Genomic DNA, 18,372 nt, shown 5'->3' on the forward strand with positions numbered 1-18,372 from the left:
ACGAAGGTTGCTATATTTGTCCAAATTACTTTACTTAACAAATACTTTATATATATCTTCTTATAAGTTAATGAAAATTACTCCGGAAAATATCATTTTTGGGACAACTGATCCAAGTTGATCAGACTGACAGAGGTCCAGGGACACGGAGGGGGAGAATAGCGCCATGGCGGGGCGGCAGGAAAAGGACGGCGGTGGTAATGGAAGAAGAAGAAATGATGTGGAAGGACCATTTTGCCCCCAATTATAAATAATTTAAAATGGGTTATCTTTTTCCGGCGAAATTTGGCCGGGAGGACCAAATCTACTAAAAAAAGCATAGTTAAAGGACTAAATTGTTAGTTTTAAAAGTCACGGACCGAAATTAACACGCCCCCTATAGTCATAGGACAAAAAGTGTAATTTGCTCTGATAATATTTTCATATTAAATTTGATTGATTTGAAAAAGTTATAAGTAATTAAATGTGGTCGAATTATATATCATTAACTTAAGATGAAAAAATTGAAAATATTTTTTAATTGAATTCTCAAAAGTGAAATTATTTCTATAATGTATTACATTAATTAATTAATGAATATAGTGAATACAATATTTACTTAAAAAAATATAATAGCGAATACAATATTAATAAATATGTACAAAAAGATATCTTGTTTATTAAGTTTACTTCAATCATTAGTACTCAACTCAGCTACATAATTTTTTTACAAAATCAAGTTATTAAAAAATTTCACATCGCTAAATTGTGTGGTTAATTCTTAATTGGCAGTATATTAGTAATTAAAAATGTTAAAAAGTATAAAACAAATACTACCTTATAAAGAATTATAAGTATTTTAAAAAATAATAATGTCGAGAAGTTAGTATAAAATAATGAGTATTGATTTAATAATTAGGGAGTATGGATCCAATTGATTGCCCCATTTAGGTGTCTACTCCAAGCTTTACAGTAGACGTGGAAGCAAAGGGAAGCCTAAAATGGCCGTACGTAATCCTATATTTACTTCAAAGATTAGTCATTTATTAGTCCACATATCATACATCGTAAGAGAGCCGAGTGTGAAGCCTAAAACGGCCTTCAAAACTATAATTAACCCAATAACTTAGAATAATGGGTAAGCCATAAACAGACGATTACTATAATTATAAATTTATTTTTGCGGGCACGACTCAGAGTTTAAAAAAGAAAAGAATAAACTATGCAAGATTGTAAAAAATATTTATTATAACATACATAAACATGCACTTATGTTTTTTGTCTTTTTTTTTTTTTTTTTTTTTTGTTTTTTTAGAATAAGGTTTAAATAGGTTATCGAATAGCACACGATAATACAATTAGGCCACCGAACTTAAAAAAAATTATAATTAAATCCCTAAACTATCTAATTAATCTATGGCCGGAGACAGAGACGAAGCTGAATCTGTTTTTTTTTTTTAAATAATTATATTTTAAAAATATTTTAAATTTGTGGTGACCTATTATAACCTGCAAATTAGACTAATTGCATGAGATTGGTTAGTTTAGGGATTCAATAACTTCTTTAAAGTTCGGTGGCCTAACTAATTACATTATGGTATGCAGTTCGATGGCCTAATGGCCTATTTGACCCTTATTTATTTATTTTTTTGGGTTATAAATACAATTTAACATTTTGATTATGTGACGTCATAAGAAATTGAAATTAACTTTAGACTAAAACCTTTTCAACACATACGGGATAGTACATAATCTCTATAAAATAATTACGTTTACTTTATTAAAAAAAAAAAAAAAAACAAACAAACAAACAAAATAACATGGATGAGATCTCATATTTAAATGTTTAACTAAAAGGTGTGATCGATTACAAGTCATTATCATTAATTTCTGCTAATACAATCAATCATTAACTATGTGGTCTAATGGTATCCGGGTTGGACTTCCATTTGGAAGGTTATGAGTTCGAGCCTCAGTGTGGGGGCGTTATTGGCTCTTTGTGTTTTAGTAGGTTGAGAAAGTATATGAACAGATATTACAATGTAATAGAGCTAGTAGCATTGAAAAAAAAAAAGACTCCGTTGGTTGTCCTTCCCATAAATCCCCCATAATCAACAGGCTGTCTCTCTCCTTCTTTGTTTGTTTTGATAACTCAAATTTTCAATTTCATTGAACTATATCTTAAATTTCATGTACTTTCCATATATTCATGAAGAGGTAAATAAATTCTTATACCATAAAGGCATAGACTATGGTGTATCTGGTAAGATGAACCAAATTAAATTCTTTGCTTTTTCAACTTAAATTTATTTTTCATTTTTCTTTTAATACAAAAAATAAATATATAAAAATACTCTGTATATCATTAAAATACTCTAATTAAGATATTTTAAATGACACTCATATTAATATTTTTATTTTAATATTTTAAATTAACATACGATTATATTAAGTCACTATATTAAATTAGGTTAACTTTTACAATACTAATGCAATATATTATTATATATACTAATAAACACTAAATAAGTTCATTAAGCTAAGCAAACACAATATGTTCATTTTAAAATACTACATATTCATGTTCACAATTGTAATGCCACTAAATTACATGATGGATATTGATCAATTAGATTCATTAATGAAATATAGGAGATTCATTTTCACAATATATTGGTGGTTCATTTTTACAATACTGAATGTTCATCCTTATAATAATATAATAATACAACTACATCATAATATTGATAAATCAAAAATAGGTTCATTAAAAAAATACTAGAGATTTATTTTCACAATGTAGAAAGTTCATTTTGTCAATATTGCCAAGGACCTTGTGGTCTAGCGGCATCAAGTTGCTCTCTCAGACCATATGGGAGGTTGTAGGTTCAAGCCGCAGTGGATGCGATATTGACTCTTTGTGCTTCAGTAGGTTGGGAAAGTAGTTTTGAACAGATAATGCATTGTAACAGAGTTAGTAGTACTCAAAAAAAAAACTAAAATTCTAAACATATTAATATGATGAATATCACCAATAAAATATTTTTAATAATATATTCTGTAACATTAATTTTTCGAGGTTCATAATATAATTTGTCAAGATAAATTGAGTAAATTTAACTTTAAAACTCGATATCAAACTGTAAAATATTTTTGCTCACAAGAAACCGAACCCAAACACAAATCCTTAATGCATTAGTTTCTTTCTTGCTATTAGCTTCTCTCCTTTTTTACGACAAAATTTATATCATGGACCAAGGGTCCAAATAACATTATGAACCTTGGATCGAAACGACAAGGTATAGAATTCATACTCGTAAAGTACATAATTTCATACCACAAGATACAAAAAATCACAATACAAGGCACATAGTCACATACACATTATATATTTTATTGTTTTTCAAATATGATTTAGGTACATAATATGTATTCATAGGCACGAAATTTCATAACACAAGACACATAAATTCATAACATAAGATACAATTACTAATTTGTTTCAGGTACAGAATTCATAATCTTAAGGTACAAAATTTCATAACACAAAGCAAAAAAATTCAAAACATAAGACAACATACACATGTACCGGTCAGTATTCATAATGCATTGTGAACCCTGATTCATAGTATAAGGATTGCTTTTTGACAGGAACACATAAAAAATACTACTAGTATTTCATAATTTCTTCTATTAAGAACCTCAAATATTGTCCATACCGACAAAATTATGGGCAGGACATGACCTTAAAATGGGGAATCCTACAATTAACGTGTTGGCGACTTGGCGGTGGTGACCTTGGTTTTGGGTTTTTGGATAATGCATTCCAGAAAAAGGAAGAAACTAAGAAAAAGATGATGGACATAAAAGACTAGCTTTGTGTCTACGAAAGGCAAATGCCCATCACCTTTTAATCAATTAATATTTTGTCACGATTACGACATAATTAGAGTCACTATTCAACAAAAACATGGCTTCCTGGCTGGTGTTTAACTACAAAAAGTAAAATGGTTTTAAAGAATTCATCTTTTATTTTTAAACTTTTAATTAAATTTCTAAAATAAAAATAATTAGAGAGGATGTGATGTATTTGTCGCAAGTGGCTATTGAGAAATGAAGTGAAGTAGGCGAGCACCAAACCCTAAGTTTCATCTTATTAAATCTATTATTGTGTTGATATCGTGAAGTTAGAGTTGAACTATTAGACACATATATCATGAAATAAATTCATGTGCAAACTAGATGACAATTCATTAGAAATAGCTAAGCTTATTTGTCACAGTGATTTATTCCTCCACTATCCTGTTAAGTCTAGGTGTGAAGGTTCTGAAAACAAAACACTATTCTATTGGTTCGAAGTGTGAAGATTTTTGGGATGAAAAATTATCTTTTTGTGGACAAGCTTGTTGGTAAATGAGAAGGTATGGAATAACTCCACGGTTCAATTTGCAAGGATCTTCACCAGAAAAGCTAAAAAAAAAAAAAAATTGAGGGACTGGAGAGACGCGACTAACTCAGGAAAACAGAAATTGTAGTCATCAGGGAATCTTGAAACAGACTCTCTACAGGTGATTCAATTCAAAGCATTAATTCTAGTAGAGGAGTCTCTTCTTTCCATATGATTATTAGGGATATCAAAAATCTGTGGAGTAGTTTCTCTAATGTAATGTGTTTGTATCTTTTGCAAACGACTAGCGTATTGAGTTACCCATATATTAGCTAGACAGGTCGTTTCTACACCTTATTATTCAGAGTGATTTTATAATCCTCCCCTATCATCTTTAATGTTGTCTTCGGACTTGAGTAATGAATCTTTTCCTTAAAAAAAAAAAAAAAAAAAAAAACTTAAATCACTTGTGGGTTGGATTACTTCCCCTTTTGATTGCCTTGTTTATGTAATCCATTCCAAAGGAAGAAGAAAAAGCTGTCAGATAAAGATATGCTTTAATTTAGTTTGTGCTTTCACGTTACTTCAAAAGCAAACTAATTTCACGCATTAAAACAGTTAATTTTATTTTTTGTCCTAAATTTATAAGTGACAGATCACTTTTAGTTTTTCTTTTTTCATAACATTCCTTTTTTGTCTTAATATTATTGTAATATTTTGTCTTCCAGGCCACTAAGGCACCAACGTAATTATTGAAATGTCGTTAAATACAAAGACATTTTGATCTTTTTTATATAAATAATTGAAAATCTAAATGTCATTGTACTTTACGAAATTTAAACAGTTTTGTTGATAAAAGATAAAAAAAAAATAGTCATGCCACAATAATATTATGATCAAAGGGGATGTTTTTAAAAAAAATCACAAATAAACTATAAGCTTTGTTTGGTAAACTATGATTGAAACGCTACTTGGAGTAACATTTTAAAATATATATATTTTTCTTTTTTATCCTTATTAATTTAAGAAAATGACAGCATATACCATTCCTAAATCAAAATCATAATATCTCATCTTATCCTTTTATGTATTCGACGGGGACGAGCGTTATATGAAAAATAGAAGAAACTTAAACGAAAGTAGAAAGAAAGGACTTACCGATAGATAGAACTTGGTGAACGGTTGAGGAGGTGCAGAATCCGATCGATCTACAACGTTAATGGCTCGAGAAGCTCCGATTGATTTCCACAGCGTAGTGAAAGTAGAAATGAACCTTGCAAGGGCCTATTTATAGGACCCCTTTTGGCGGCAAAACCAGCCACTTGCATGTGGTGACTGTTCCGAATCCCAAGGTGACTGCGGAGTGACACGTGTCTCGGGTGAGGGCAGCTGGGAGGTCGGGGCCGAGGGCCCGGGTGACGTGGTCTTCTCATCCCGCACTGGTTTCTCCCGGATGGCCCGAAACGGCCAGGGCTGGGGGCTCTTGGTAGGATATATCCCGACCAACCTAAGATGTTCTCCGTGTCATTCAGTACAGTTCTTTTGCCCGAGCGCTGCAGCGGGAAGACAGTCGGTAACGGTCGTCCATGTAACCTTGTGCTGATCTTCTGCTTGGAGGCGTTCGAGCCCGACCGGCTGATTCACCTCCCGACCGGTGTTCTGTTCAACCTTCATACCTTTGCCCCACGTGGAAGCGGTATCGTTGGAGAGGGGCATGTGGCAGCGCCAGGCGTCGACAGAGGGTGGCCACCAGGTTTTGGCACGTGGATGCCGCGTGGAGTACATGCCGATAAGCCGGACGCTGTCCCCGGCGATGGGCTATAAATATCCACGGCGAACAAGATGAAGGGGACTTTTAGAAGGATCAAGAGGCTACTTACAGAGCTGCCCGATTGCAGACAATCGGCTCTCGGAGTAGTCATTTAGATTGTACTAGGTCACCCGTGTATTTACACTATCAGTCTTTATGCACTTAACAACTCATTCAACAACTAATTTTACAAAACACTTTAATTTCAATCAATTAGCTCATTAACTACTAATTTTTAGCTAAGTCTACCAAATAAAACCTTGAGTATACCAAAAACTATGTGATCAATACCTTTAGAAAAAATTACAACATAAAAAACACAGAGTAATTCTTAAACCAAACATGTTTATATTACATTAATTTTACCAAACATATTTTCATGTATTTCAATAAACTTTAAAATTAAAATAAATAAATAAAATAATGGTAACATATATAAGTACATGATTTAAAAATAATTAACTAAAAGCTTGAATTTGAGAAACAAAATTACTTTATAAGTTAACATGATGTAATAAAAATAAAATAAAATATATAATTACAAAAATAATTAAATATGATACATATAATAAATTAACATAATATATATATTTTATAATAATTGAAATTAAAATAGCAAAAGAATAAATATGCTTGAAAATCTTAAATTGCTTGAGAATTGTGAAGGAATTACATTCCCTTCAAAATTCAATGTGCAGGGTATGTTACATTCCTTGGAAATATTGTATTCCTTTGAGAAAGTAAAATAACTTGAACCAAACATGAGAATGTAAGCCTTAAAATGTCACATTTCCTTAGTTATGTTGTATAACTTGAACCAAAGACTCATAAGGTTCTGCACAATAGCTCAAGCTGTGATTTGATTGCATGTGAAATGTGTATATATAACATTTCGTGTAACAACACAATAAAATCTAGAGTACAAAAGAACCTAACATTCAGCTTATTCAATAGAATTTGAAATTTGATATTGAATCTCTCAAGCCATTGTGTATGATAAAGGTGAATTGGAATATCACATCAGTATCCACAGGTACAAGTACACATGCAGCATATGCTTACATATATATAGTTATATAATATATATTAAGGGTTCCAAGAGATTATTTGTTAAAGGCTATGTACATCTCGATGTTCGATGGTATACTCACAATTAGAGGATGCAACACCTTAGCACAATCCCTTTTTGATCCACCCGCCCATCTTCGTTGCCTGCTGAAGTTGAAAGCGTGTGAGAAAGAGGGCGCGTATGAAATATGTGTTTTTCCCAGAAATGCATCAAAATACAAGCCATGAGTGGAACAAAAATATGATCTGTAATGCTGGCAAGTTTTTCTAACATGCATTTTTTCCCCGGATATTTTAAAATTTGGACCAGATATTACAAAGACACAGTGACGCACCTTCAGGAGGTTGAACTAGCTTTCGATTTTGGGGAGACATCATATCCTTTTTCAACTGCAATAATACATCCTCCATTGTGTGCTCCCTTTTCCAATCAGCAAGCATGGGGAAAAGAATCGGTTCAACCTGAGAATTGCATCAACCATGAGCAACTTCCCATACATCATGCCAATACACCATAATATGATATTAACCAAACAGTGAATACTACATACCACACCAGTTTCTTGATTAACACAGCTCATGTTTATCCTGGTTTGAAACCTTACACTGGGTGGTTTATCAGGATAATCCTGTCCGCAGAACAGCTTCAACTGGTAGATTCGCCCTTCATGTACAGTCTGAAAGCACCATATGCTATTACTTATTAGCACAGCTTTTATCCACTAACTATAAAGTCATTATGCAGTCAAAGCTTACAACTCAGCAGCGAAGACTTTCATGAATATTTCAAACAGAAGTGCAACATGCAAATGAAACCGATTAAATAAAGGGTCAACTAAGAACCTACATTTGGAGGACCAATTATTGTTCCAGTCCAAGACTGCATGTAAACATCATCAGCATCATCCATTCCATAGCTGACAGTTCCATCTCCTATTCCCTTTTCTCCCCTCTCAAGTTCTTCTAGTAATCTGAAGTTTCTTGGAACTGGAAATGCACACAAAATCATGCAGGAATAATTATCAGAAGATCACACAATATGATGCCTCCATTACCATCCACATGCCATAGTTCAAGATATCAGTCAAAATGATTTTTATTTTTATTTTTTTCACTCAAAATTCATTTAGAACTCCACAATTAAAAACTTAAGCAATTTTACATTTATATCAAATGAAGCAAGAAAACATTAATTTAATTGAAACACTGAGCCAGGTAAGCATTGGGAGAAAGGGTTTGTGCTACACAAATGCAAGAACCAATCATGTGAAAGTTCTTATGATTAATTCAATCAATCAAAACTAGTAATAATGCCCTATGAGTATATACAATTGCTTATTTCTGACTGCATTAGTGTTAGAAACAAAAAACAGCTTGAAAGAAAAACAATAGCCACATCGCCACAATGAGTTTCCCTATATTTTTTGAAGAACAATTAAGAGACAGGCAAGCCCTATGGTTGTAAGTTGTAACAAAAGAATAGGGCAGTACACCCTTACAAACCTCCAAGAGAAAATTGAGTCCATGGCCAACCCCAAACCTTAGGAACAAAATGGCCCCCGTGCTCCAAGAGTTAGATGTCTTCAGAATTTTAGACATGTAAATATGTAATATGCAACCAGTTGTCCCCACCTCGTTATACATAAATTCAAATGTGTGGCTGATACGAAGTTGCTATAATCAGTTAATGAATTATCAGTACTTGTTAGTTATTACAAAGAATCTTTTCTAAAAAATTAAACTAAAACCACATACTATGTAGTGGCTTATAGAACCAAAGGTAATGGCTTCGCAGCAGCTAGGGTGTGAAACACTTCTGTAGAAAGAGTTGATGATGGTACATAGAGAATTTGAGGAGATTAAATTATAATTTCTTATACATGTTAGTGTTAGAGGGCTAGAGGCACTTGGGCAGGCACAAGTTTTTGACTTTAAATTCTCACCTTAAAGGCACCCTTTAATGAAGATAGAAAGCAGTCAAAGCACTACTATGACAACATCTATTAAGGACACAGAAATTATACAACCTAAATGTTAGGATGGTTTTGAATTAGGAGCTGGATAGATTTTATTGTGTTCATTAATGGATCGCTTTGAATTAAAAGGGTCCCCACTGCAATATCTTTCCCAGCAGACAGCAGTCTGTATAAAAGGTTGTATTTGTTTCTTTAGAAGGCAAATACAATTAACCATAGTTTCCCACTTTTAGAGGCTTCAGACATTCGCTGCTCCTTCATTCCTCTGCCCTGCTTCTCTCCTCTCCATTTACTGTGTGCCTCTGCCCCTCACCTACGATATTCCAGATTCTCCAAGATTTTTGAAGCTTAACTTTTGACCAAGCAAATTGTTTTTATAGATTCTTTCATAATGGCTTAAAGATCCTTCAAATGTGTTAAGTCTTTTATTCACAACTTTAATTTGTCAAAAGAATTTCTAAATTTTATTACAAAAATTATTTGATTTTATTAACTGGTAGAATGTTCCTTTCTTATAATTAAGATTTTATTGTCTAGATGGTGGTTGTCCTTTATTCCTCTGCCTCTATTGTTGTTAGTGAGTAGATAATTATAAAATAAAAAACCACTACTTAGTCTTAACCTTCTGATAGGGACTGATCTCACATGACCAAGTATTCTAAGCTAGGGGCATCTAAATTTGAAGCAAAAATGCAATATCTAGCATGCAGCACTTCCTTTGAATTGTTATCTTAATTCTTATATACAGTTATGAGATAATTTTACCGAACTATCTATCTCCAGAGATCCTGATCGTAATCCAGGAATTGGTTTAAGGACAGTTACAAGTAGGGGGAAAGGTCAGAAGAAGAGGAAATGACCAAGTCTTACCGGAATGTCAAACGACACTTAGAACTTGGAAATTGGTTGAATTGTCATTTTCCTCATTTTAAAAGAGTTGAAATTGTTTGCTAATGGCCCCACCTAGCTCCAAATGGTGACTTCCTATTAACTTGGCCTACATGGCAAGACCCCACTCGTGGACCAGGACACCTAATTACTTTTGCTATGCTAAGCTGTCATTCTTGCCACACTTCATTCCAAAGTGTTTAAACCTTATATGGGTTCCACCCCCATGGGGAATGAAGATATGCCCTTTCCCACTTCTTTTTCACCCACCACCTTGCACTCAACATCTTAACTATTCTTCCTTACACAAGGCAACTCATAAATACCTGTATTCATATTATACACAGAGCAATTTGAATCTTTGAGAATGCTATTCTGTTTAAGCTCCTAGTGAGAAAGGAAAAAATGAATCATTATGATTACTTCTATGGAATTTGAGAATGAAGCATTGACAAGCAACAAAAATTCGGGACCTAGTGATAATCCTTCTGGGTAGGAAATTATTAAAAATAAAAATAAAATCCTCTGTATTCTAAACGAATTTAAAGTCCAAATGCAAAAGTACCATTCTTGGTGATGTTGCCTTTGGACGGGAAGTAAATAAAGTACAAATACAAAGATGTTCTGAAATATCATATCTTGAAAGGAATTTTTTGCATTTGTAATTACATCAGAGAAAACTGTTGGTAAATAAAATAATTATTGTGTAAAAATTGAACCCAACATAAGAATATAAAAACCAAAACTCACCAATTAGTAAAAGGAAAGCAAATCAATTAGGTAAAAATTGCATTACTATTATGAAACTCTGAAACCTAAGTACAATCCAGTGCTGAGCTGATTATCTGCAATATATGTTGTCCTAGAACCTCTAAATTCAACATAAATCTGTGAACTACTCCATTCGATTCCGCTTTTAAAACAAATCCTTGACTTTAGTCCTAACTCACCTCCACCCAGCGGGGCATACATATGAGATTTCACTTAAAATCAACAAAAATTGCATCCGTCTCCTAAAACCCTAACCTAGGTAAAAATCCATGAAGAAAAGCCCTCATCTTGGCATCACAAATAGCCCAAAGACAGACAACAACAGCAACAAAGAGGGTGTGCAGTAAGATCAACTGACATCAAATGACTTAAACAGTAATTATTTACAGAAATTAAGATTCAAGTTGGAATGTAAAGAAGCTTGAGGTCGTTAAAGCTTACCTACAACGGCAGATGAACCCTCAGAACCCATATCCTGGAGCATTTGGAGTAGTTGAAAGGGGATTTGTATGGAAGGAAGAGAGAAATGAAGATTGAATAGTGTAGAAAGTAGAGATAGGGATAGGGGTAGGGAATAGGAGAACACCGTGGGGTGGCGAGGAGGTAAGTGATAATGGTCCCCCAGACTATGACTGCAATTTAACCATTCTTTACTCACAGCTCAAAAATCTTTTCATTATTCCCCGATGTGGTATTTATTTTATACTTTTTCTATCTGTTACAATTTAAAAAGTTAATATTTTAAATATGATCACAAATATATCATGAACACAAAGTGATTGGTTTCTAATGTAGTCTATTCTTAAAAAATTTATACTTTTTATTCATGAGTTATTAAGTAATTGTAAAATTCGTTCTTACTTATTGGTCATACTTATTTCTTAACTCTAAGTTGATGTTGCAAATTTCATTCTTTTACATTTGATTGTCCAAATAGATGCAATAACAAATAAGAAATAGAATAACCACCTTTGGAACAATTGGGAAGGGATAATTGCATATATGAATAGTTCAAATTCACTTTTGGTCTCTTGACTATGGTACATATATCGAATTTGTTACTTAATTATTTAAATTTTTAAAAATTAGTATATAATTTGTATCACATTTAGTTTTATCGCACAATTTTCTGGTCAAGTTTTCTACCAACTATTATCAGAATTTCAATGCAAAAATAATATGTTCTAACTAAAAGATTATTTTCAGCGAACTATTGTCGAAATGTTGATGGTTGTTTCAATGCAACCGTAGAGGCGGATTGTGTAATTAATGTAAAGAGAAGGGGTTAAAATAGGAATGGTTAAATCCAGGAAGGGCTGAAATTGGAAGCGGCAGATTCTGTAATTAATGTGTAGAGAAGGGGTTTAAATAGTAATAGTAAAACACAGAAAAGCGGCAGATTCTGTAATTAATGTGTAGAGAAGGGGTTTAAATAGTAATAGTAAAACACAGAAGGGGCTGATATTAGGAATGTTAAAATGTCAGAAGTGGGATTTGAACCCACGCCTTTTCTCAAAGACCAGAACTTGAGTCTGGCGCCTTAGACCACTCGGCCATCCTAACTTTTGTATTTTAAACCAAAATTAATCTTACTAATAGAAGGGGCTGATATTAGGAGATGTTAAAATGTCAGAAGTGGGATTTGAACCCACGCCTTCTCACGAAGAACAGAACTTAAGTCTGGCGCCTTAGACCACTCGGCCATCCTGACTTTTGTGTTTTGAACCAAAATTAATCTTACTAATACTTAGAAGAGGCTGATATTAGGAGATGTTAAAATGTCAGAAGTGGTATTTGAACCCACGCCTTCTCACGAAGACCAGAACTTGAGTCTGGCGCCTTAGACCACTCGGCCATCCTGACCTTTGTTTTTCAAAGCAAAATTAATCTTACTAATACTAGAAGAGGCTGATATTAGGAGATGTTAAAATGTCAGAAGTGGGATTTGAACCCACGCCTTCTCACGAAGACCAGAACTTGAGTCTGGCGCCTTAGACCACTCGGCCATCCTGACTTTTGTTTTTCAAAGCAAAATTAATCTTACTAATATCATAAAACTTCTTAGTATTAAGAAGTCAAAATTGAGTCTCGTGTATTGTTTTAATCCCTTATTTCACTTATATTGTTAGTTAAATCCACTCTTTGTTGAGTTCTTCTTGATAATATATAGTTTACTATGCTACATAATTATTCATTTAACGATAAAATATAAGAGAGATGAATAGGTAAGAAAGTGTTTTAGTTGTTCATATTTACACTGAACATACTTATAATAATAATAATAATAATAATGATAAATTTTAGTGTACAATCTAATACATACTTGCTGGGGGTTGAGAGAAATCTGTTGTAGTTTAAGCAGAAACCACAAGCTTTTTCTTGGTGTAATTTACAACACAGAGTGACTTAGAGAGTGAAGTGTAAATCCTACAACATCTCTACTTGGAAGAGGAAGAAGAAGAAGAGAAACAAACCCTACCTAAAGCTATTCTAAGGAGAGGGCGACACGACTAGTAGTTCGATTTCTTGCACCGCAGTAGAGACGCTAAGCTAGCGGTTTTTGTGTTCTCTTATACTACCAACTATGCCATAATTTAGCCGATACCATCATCACTTGGCGTCTTCCGAGCCCATGGCTGAGCCGGGTTGGGCGTCGGTGCCAGTAGAGGGGTTGCCTTGCTTGTTGCCACCGCTCGCATCGCTTGGAGCGGAAGTCGGGGGAGGGCAAGCGCCGGCACCGCCTCCGAGAGTGACCTCGTTGGGCGGCACCGGGTGCATGCCATTATTAGCAGCGCCCCCGGGTCGCACGCCCATTTGCCCTTGCATGGCTTGCTGCTGCTGCTGCTGTAGTTGCTGCTGTTCCTGCATTTGATGGTGCGGGGTACTGAACTGTAAGGGCATCTTTGCGGGGAAAATACCCGGTTGTGGTGTCATCGCTGCGGCCTGAGGATGCTGCATATAAAACCCGCCCTGCTGCATTGCCGGATGGGGAGCCATCTGCAAGAGTTTGGCAAACAAATAAGCATACGTTCAACGTTTTTAAGTGATGAAACCGAGTTGTCGAGTTCATAGCTCACCTGGGGGGGCATCGTCGGGGCTTGTGGTTGGGCATCCGCAATTGCAGCCAAGTACATCAGATTCTTTTGAAGTTGAGCTTGATACCTACAAACTCCAACTCTTTAGAATTACAAAATCTCTAGACAATCTCCAACAGGGGTTCTGGGGGCTTAGGATTAGTCTAGCCTAAACTAGGAAACCTAATGTATTTAAAAATAAAATAAAAAATCTTGACAATCCCACATATTATCCAGCTAGCATTAACGAAGTATCACAATTAGAGCACGAGAGAGAGAGAGAGCACTACTTACTGGGCACATTCAGCGAGTTTCCCAAGGTTTTGATTTTCTAAAATTGCCAAGATAAGTTTCTTATTGTCATCCAGATACTGCAAATAAGAACATATGCAAAGTTAACACAAGCGGAAAAACCAATATGATCAATCCGGGATCTAACAATTTGACGTGCCACGGGGCTGGAGTAAACTACTGGGTTTCATATTAGAAATGAGACTAGTAGTTCTGTATCATATTTAGCCGGGGAAAACGCAACCAAGAGTGCATATACACAATTTCTCTAGTCATCAAAAAGACACAATAGAAAAGACATGTCAAAAAATGTTCGAATTGCATTTATAGCTAATAAAGCATTGAATATTTATTCAAAAATGGGAACTAAGGTCTAAGGTCACTGAAGACAACCATATTGGCTCATTCTTTTCATCTTCAAAACTGTTGAGATTAACAAGAACAATAAACAATAATAATGGCAGAAAGTAAAGAAGGCAAGATTTACGTGGTTCGGAAATGTGCCTACGTCCACGGGAGTGAAGCTATTCTCCACTGGCCAGAGCATATTCGACAAGGTGGAGATTGTTGAGTTTGTCTTATATAGGGATTAGGAATATGAGTCAAACTCAACAAAAACCGATTAAGTTGATCACAACCGTGTAAAAGTTTCTATTAGAATAGTTAAACTATCCCTAACTTGAGTTCAGAAAGGTTGCTTAAACGCAAGTTTAAGAATAGTAAAAGTATTACTAGTTCCCTTTGAGCATAAATGAGTAACATGAGAGGTGGTCCAAGGTCACTTTAGAAGGAAGCATCCCGTAAAATTCTTGACCTATGCCACATAAGTGCCAGTAAAGTAAGCTCGGTCATGTTTGTTCGGAACATGAACAATAAGATTCATGAAAAAGAATTCTATAAGAGACAAAATATTAATGAATGAATGAATCAGTAATTTATTAATGAACTCTCTAAGTGCCACAAACGGCCAAATATCATAATTGTTGGACACAACACACGCAACTTGTTCTTCTCCTTTTCCCCTTTTTTACAATATTTTAAGGTATGATACTCCTGAAACATAAGGGCTCAAATAAGACAACCTTAGCACTTCAGCAACCATTCATGTGACTAAATCCCCAAATTCATCACCTTCTAATAATGATCAAGTCATATAGTCTTGAAATATAGAAAATAGAAACCATAACTCTAGTTGTAACCTAGCCCATTAGTTAGGCTCATTATATCCTTATATAAGCATGTCTAGCCTTCTTAGTTTGTATGTAATCTAATGCAATCTATTATTATTATTATTATTGTTAAAACATTTGTGGGAAAATTGCACTTTTGGTCCCTCAATTGTTATTCATTATGCAATTGTCCTTTATTGTCAGTTTTTAGAAGTCCAGTCCCTCAAATTGTTTCAAACGTTATCAATTTGGTCCCCCGAATAACTTGTCGTTAAACTTCCATTTGTTTTAGGATTTTGCACAATTTTGTTTTAAAATTTCACATGCACCTTAATTAGTTCAAATCTACTTCTTTTCATTAGAGATTAAAAAATTTAAACATAAAAATAAAAAAAAATACAATCACATGCTAACACAAATTTAAAAAGAAAGAAATCGAGAAACTTGCACATACTATAGCAAGAAATCCCCTACAACACTTTGAAAAAAAATGCATAAAACTTAAGAGCTTTTTTGAATAATAATAGTAATGATTATAAAAGTAGTTTTAACTATACATATGAAATACCTTTTGAATCTGCTCAGTGGTGATATTGGCGGGTGGAAAAGAATGCATGACTGGGATCATTGGTGGTGGTTGCTGCATCCCTTTTTGCTGCTTAAACCCTCACTCTAATTATCAACCTTGAAAGTGTCTTCAAATTCAAGAACCCTACTTCTGAGTTCTGAAAAAATCCAGCTTAAAAAAAAAATTAATGATATGAAAAAGATTTGAGCTTTGGGGTGGAAGAAAGATGGGTAAATTGTTAAAGGGATAAGAATCAAAACAAAGAGTTCTGACAATGGGTACTGGGTAGTGGGTTAGGTGGAACTTCACTTTTTTTGTTTTTGGAGGTTTGGGGAGAGAGTTTTGGAAGTAAAGCATTTTTAGGTAAAATGGCAAATTTATTTTTTTATTTTTTTTATTTTTTAATTTTTTACAGTTACAGTTTTACCTTGGCGGGAATTCACCCAAACAAAAAAGTACCACATACATGATACATGTGACTCATTTTGAAGGGCAAATCCGTCCCAACTCCTAGAACAAACAAAAGGGTTCTCAGTTTTCACCAAAAGATTCTTTTTTTTCTTAATACAAAATCAACTAAGAAAACCAGAAACCTGTGTACAATTCAGTACCAAGCTGATTATCTGCAATATATTTTATCCAAAAACCTTGAAATTTGACAGAAATTTATGAACTGAACTTTTGCCCAAACTCACCTCAACCCATTGGGATATACACACAAAACTCCACTTCAAAGCAACAAAAATCACACCCGTTTCCTAAAACCCTAACCCAGATAAAAACCCGTTATAAAGCCCTCATCTTGGCACCACAAACAGCCAACGACGACAAAACAGATGCTCAGTAAGATCAACTGACATGAAATGACTTAAAACAGTAGAAAGCAGACAGAAAAAAACAGAAATTACTCAGAGATAAACTAAAGATGAAGTTGCAATGCAAAAGGGGTTTACCTAAAACGGCAGATGATCCTTGTGAAGACGACGGTGAAGTAGTTGAAAGGGAATTTCTATGGAAGAGAAGAGAGAAACGGACAGAGCAGAGAGTGTAGAAAGTAGAGGAGATAGGGATTTGGCAGGGTGGGGTAGGGAGCAGGAGAACGCCGTGGGGTGCCCAGGAGGTGACTCATACATAAATCATAAAAAATGGTCCCAAACTCCAGTGCTTTCTAGATAGATAATAAGCTTATAGATGGTAAAAATGGATTCTGAATTTGTTATTTGAAATTTTAGCCATTCAGTAAATTTTTCCTTTTTAAAAAAAAAAAATAAAATAAAGCTGAATTCATAAAATTAAAAAGGAATGGCAAGTAAAAGTGAGGAATAGAATCTCATACCTCAATTTAGTTGGCTTAACGGAATAGGAATGAGAGACGTTGATATTGAAATTGATTCACAGCTCGTTGTTCATGTTTTATCTTCGGATTTGTTTATTTCGGTTTTTAGTTTTATTATAGATGATGTAACAGAAACTGCATCCATGATTAATGGTGTAGTCTTCCGTTTTGTTAAACGATCTGCGAATTGTGCTGTCCACATTGTTGTTCGGGAAGCCGTTTCTGAGTCAAGTTGCAGGGAGTGGCTGGACACTCCGCCTCTGTCTTGTTGATTGTCTTTCTTCTGATTTAATGCATTAATCTTTTCTCTTGAAAAAAAAAAAAAAAAGAACCTCATACCTCAAATCAAACTGAGAACTCATAGTCTTAGCTAGTAAATGAGTTGTATGGTTTACTGATCCACGAACATGAATAAAGCAATAGTGCTAAGATGATAAAGGAAGGAGAAGCTGAATCCATATGTAAATAGAGATAGAGATATTTGTGTAAATAAATTTGATAGAATTGAAAGTATGGGTGTTGCCACTTTTTGATTTAGTATATGGATTGAATTTCATATGACTGGGTAACTTTTCAATATAAAGTTGGCATTTCTCTTGATTTTGCAGAACTTTGGACTATTTAGTATGAACTTTTATTGAGTTGGAATAATGGCTTAAAGATATTGGATTAGAGAGTAATATATGTATTGCCATTAAATCTAACTAGCACTCAATAGCAAATTATTGTGTGGATCACGGTCCAAAATAACGTCGTTAAATTTTATGAGTTAGAATAATGTATTTTATGTGTTAAAATAATAAAACTTCTAGAGTACAATAATGTACTTTATGAGTTAGAATAATGTACATTATAAATTATAAAGATGTATGTTGTAGTGAATCGCGTAAAAAAAAAAATACGCGAACCTATAATCTATATTGTCACGTGCTCGTGTTGCAACGTAGTACTAGTGGCTAGTGCAGTAGTGCGCTATATCACAATGAAATAAAAATGTGGGGTTTAGGCCTTTGGAAGTGAGAATTGGTTGATGGTTTTATCTTTTTTATTTTGCT

At 34.0% G+C, this 18,372-nt stretch overlaps 2 protein-coding genes, 1 long non-coding RNA gene and 4 other non-coding genes across 10 annotated transcripts; all 7 read right to left on the bottom strand.

The window, feature by feature from the left end:
* Positions 1 to 7,119: 7,119 nt before the first annotated feature.
* Positions 7,120 to 11,510, bottom strand: LOC109171876 (ubiquitin-conjugating enzyme E2 variant 1A-like). Of its 2 annotated transcripts, none has more exons than XM_019320960.1 (5): positions 11,321 to 11,510; positions 8,092 to 8,231; positions 7,796 to 7,921; positions 7,580 to 7,706; positions 7,120 to 7,388 (listed from the first exon to the last, which is right to left on the bottom strand). In XM_019320960.1, the coding sequence occupies exons 1-5, from the start codon at positions 11,361 to 11,363 to the stop codon at positions 7,330 to 7,332; spliced, it is 495 nt and encodes a 164-aa protein (XP_019176505.1). In that variant the 5' UTR covers positions 11,364 to 11,510; the 3' UTR covers positions 7,120 to 7,329. The 2 variants fall into 2 exon arrangements, with proteins under 2 accessions (XP_019176505.1, XP_019176504.1); XM_019320959.1 differs by having other exon boundaries at positions 7,120 to 7,391.
* An 848-nt stretch (positions 11,511 to 12,358) lies between these two features.
* On the bottom strand, positions 12,359 to 12,442 carry TRNAL-CAA. Its single transcript has one exon. It is a non-coding gene; the product is annotated as a tRNA-Leu (tRNA).
* A 64-nt stretch (positions 12,443 to 12,506) lies between these two features.
* On the bottom strand, positions 12,507 to 12,590 carry TRNAL-UAA. Its single transcript has one exon. It is a non-coding gene; the product is annotated as a tRNA-Leu (tRNA).
* Positions 12,591 to 12,658: 68 nt separating this feature from the next.
* TRNAL-CAA lies at positions 12,659 to 12,742 on the bottom strand. Its single transcript has one exon. It is a non-coding gene; the product is annotated as a tRNA-Leu (tRNA).
* Positions 12,743 to 12,809: 67 nt separating this feature from the next.
* Positions 12,810 to 12,893, bottom strand: TRNAL-CAA. Its single transcript has one exon. It is a non-coding gene; the product is annotated as a tRNA-Leu (tRNA).
* A 292-nt stretch (positions 12,894 to 13,185) lies between these two features.
* LOC109171870 (GRF1-interacting factor 2-like) lies at positions 13,186 to 17,102 on the bottom strand. Of its 3 annotated transcripts, none has more exons than XM_019320949.1 (5): positions 16,935 to 17,102; positions 15,982 to 16,108; positions 14,248 to 14,324; positions 13,957 to 14,041; positions 13,186 to 13,876 (listed from the first exon to the last, which is right to left on the bottom strand). In XM_019320949.1, the coding sequence occupies exons 2-5, from the start codon at positions 16,057 to 16,059 to the stop codon at positions 13,490 to 13,492; spliced, it is 627 nt and encodes a 208-aa protein (XP_019176494.1). In that variant the 5' UTR covers positions 16,060 to 16,108; positions 16,935 to 17,102; the 3' UTR covers positions 13,186 to 13,489. The 3 variants fall into 3 exon arrangements, with proteins under 3 accessions (XP_019176494.1, XP_019176493.1, XP_019176492.1); XM_019320948.1 differs by having other exon boundaries at positions 15,982 to 16,152; positions 16,935 to 17,101; XM_019320947.1 differs by having other exon boundaries at positions 15,982 to 16,138; positions 16,935 to 17,100.
* LOC109171881 lies at positions 14,555 to 15,975 on the bottom strand. The gene is made up of 2 exons (XR_002052664.1): positions 14,864 to 15,975; positions 14,555 to 14,667 (listed from the first exon to the last, which is right to left on the bottom strand). It is a non-coding gene; the product is annotated as an uncharacterized LOC109171881 (long non-coding RNA).
* Positions 17,103 to 18,372: the final 1,270 nt, after the last annotated feature.

This window comes from Ipomoea nil, unplaced genomic scaffold (genome assembly GCF_001879475.1).
Source record: "Ipomoea nil cultivar Tokyo-kokei standard unplaced genomic scaffold, Asagao_1.1 scaffold0382, whole genome shotgun sequence".
Classification (NCBI taxonomy): Eukaryota; Viridiplantae; Streptophyta; class Magnoliopsida; order Solanales; family Convolvulaceae; genus Ipomoea; species Ipomoea nil.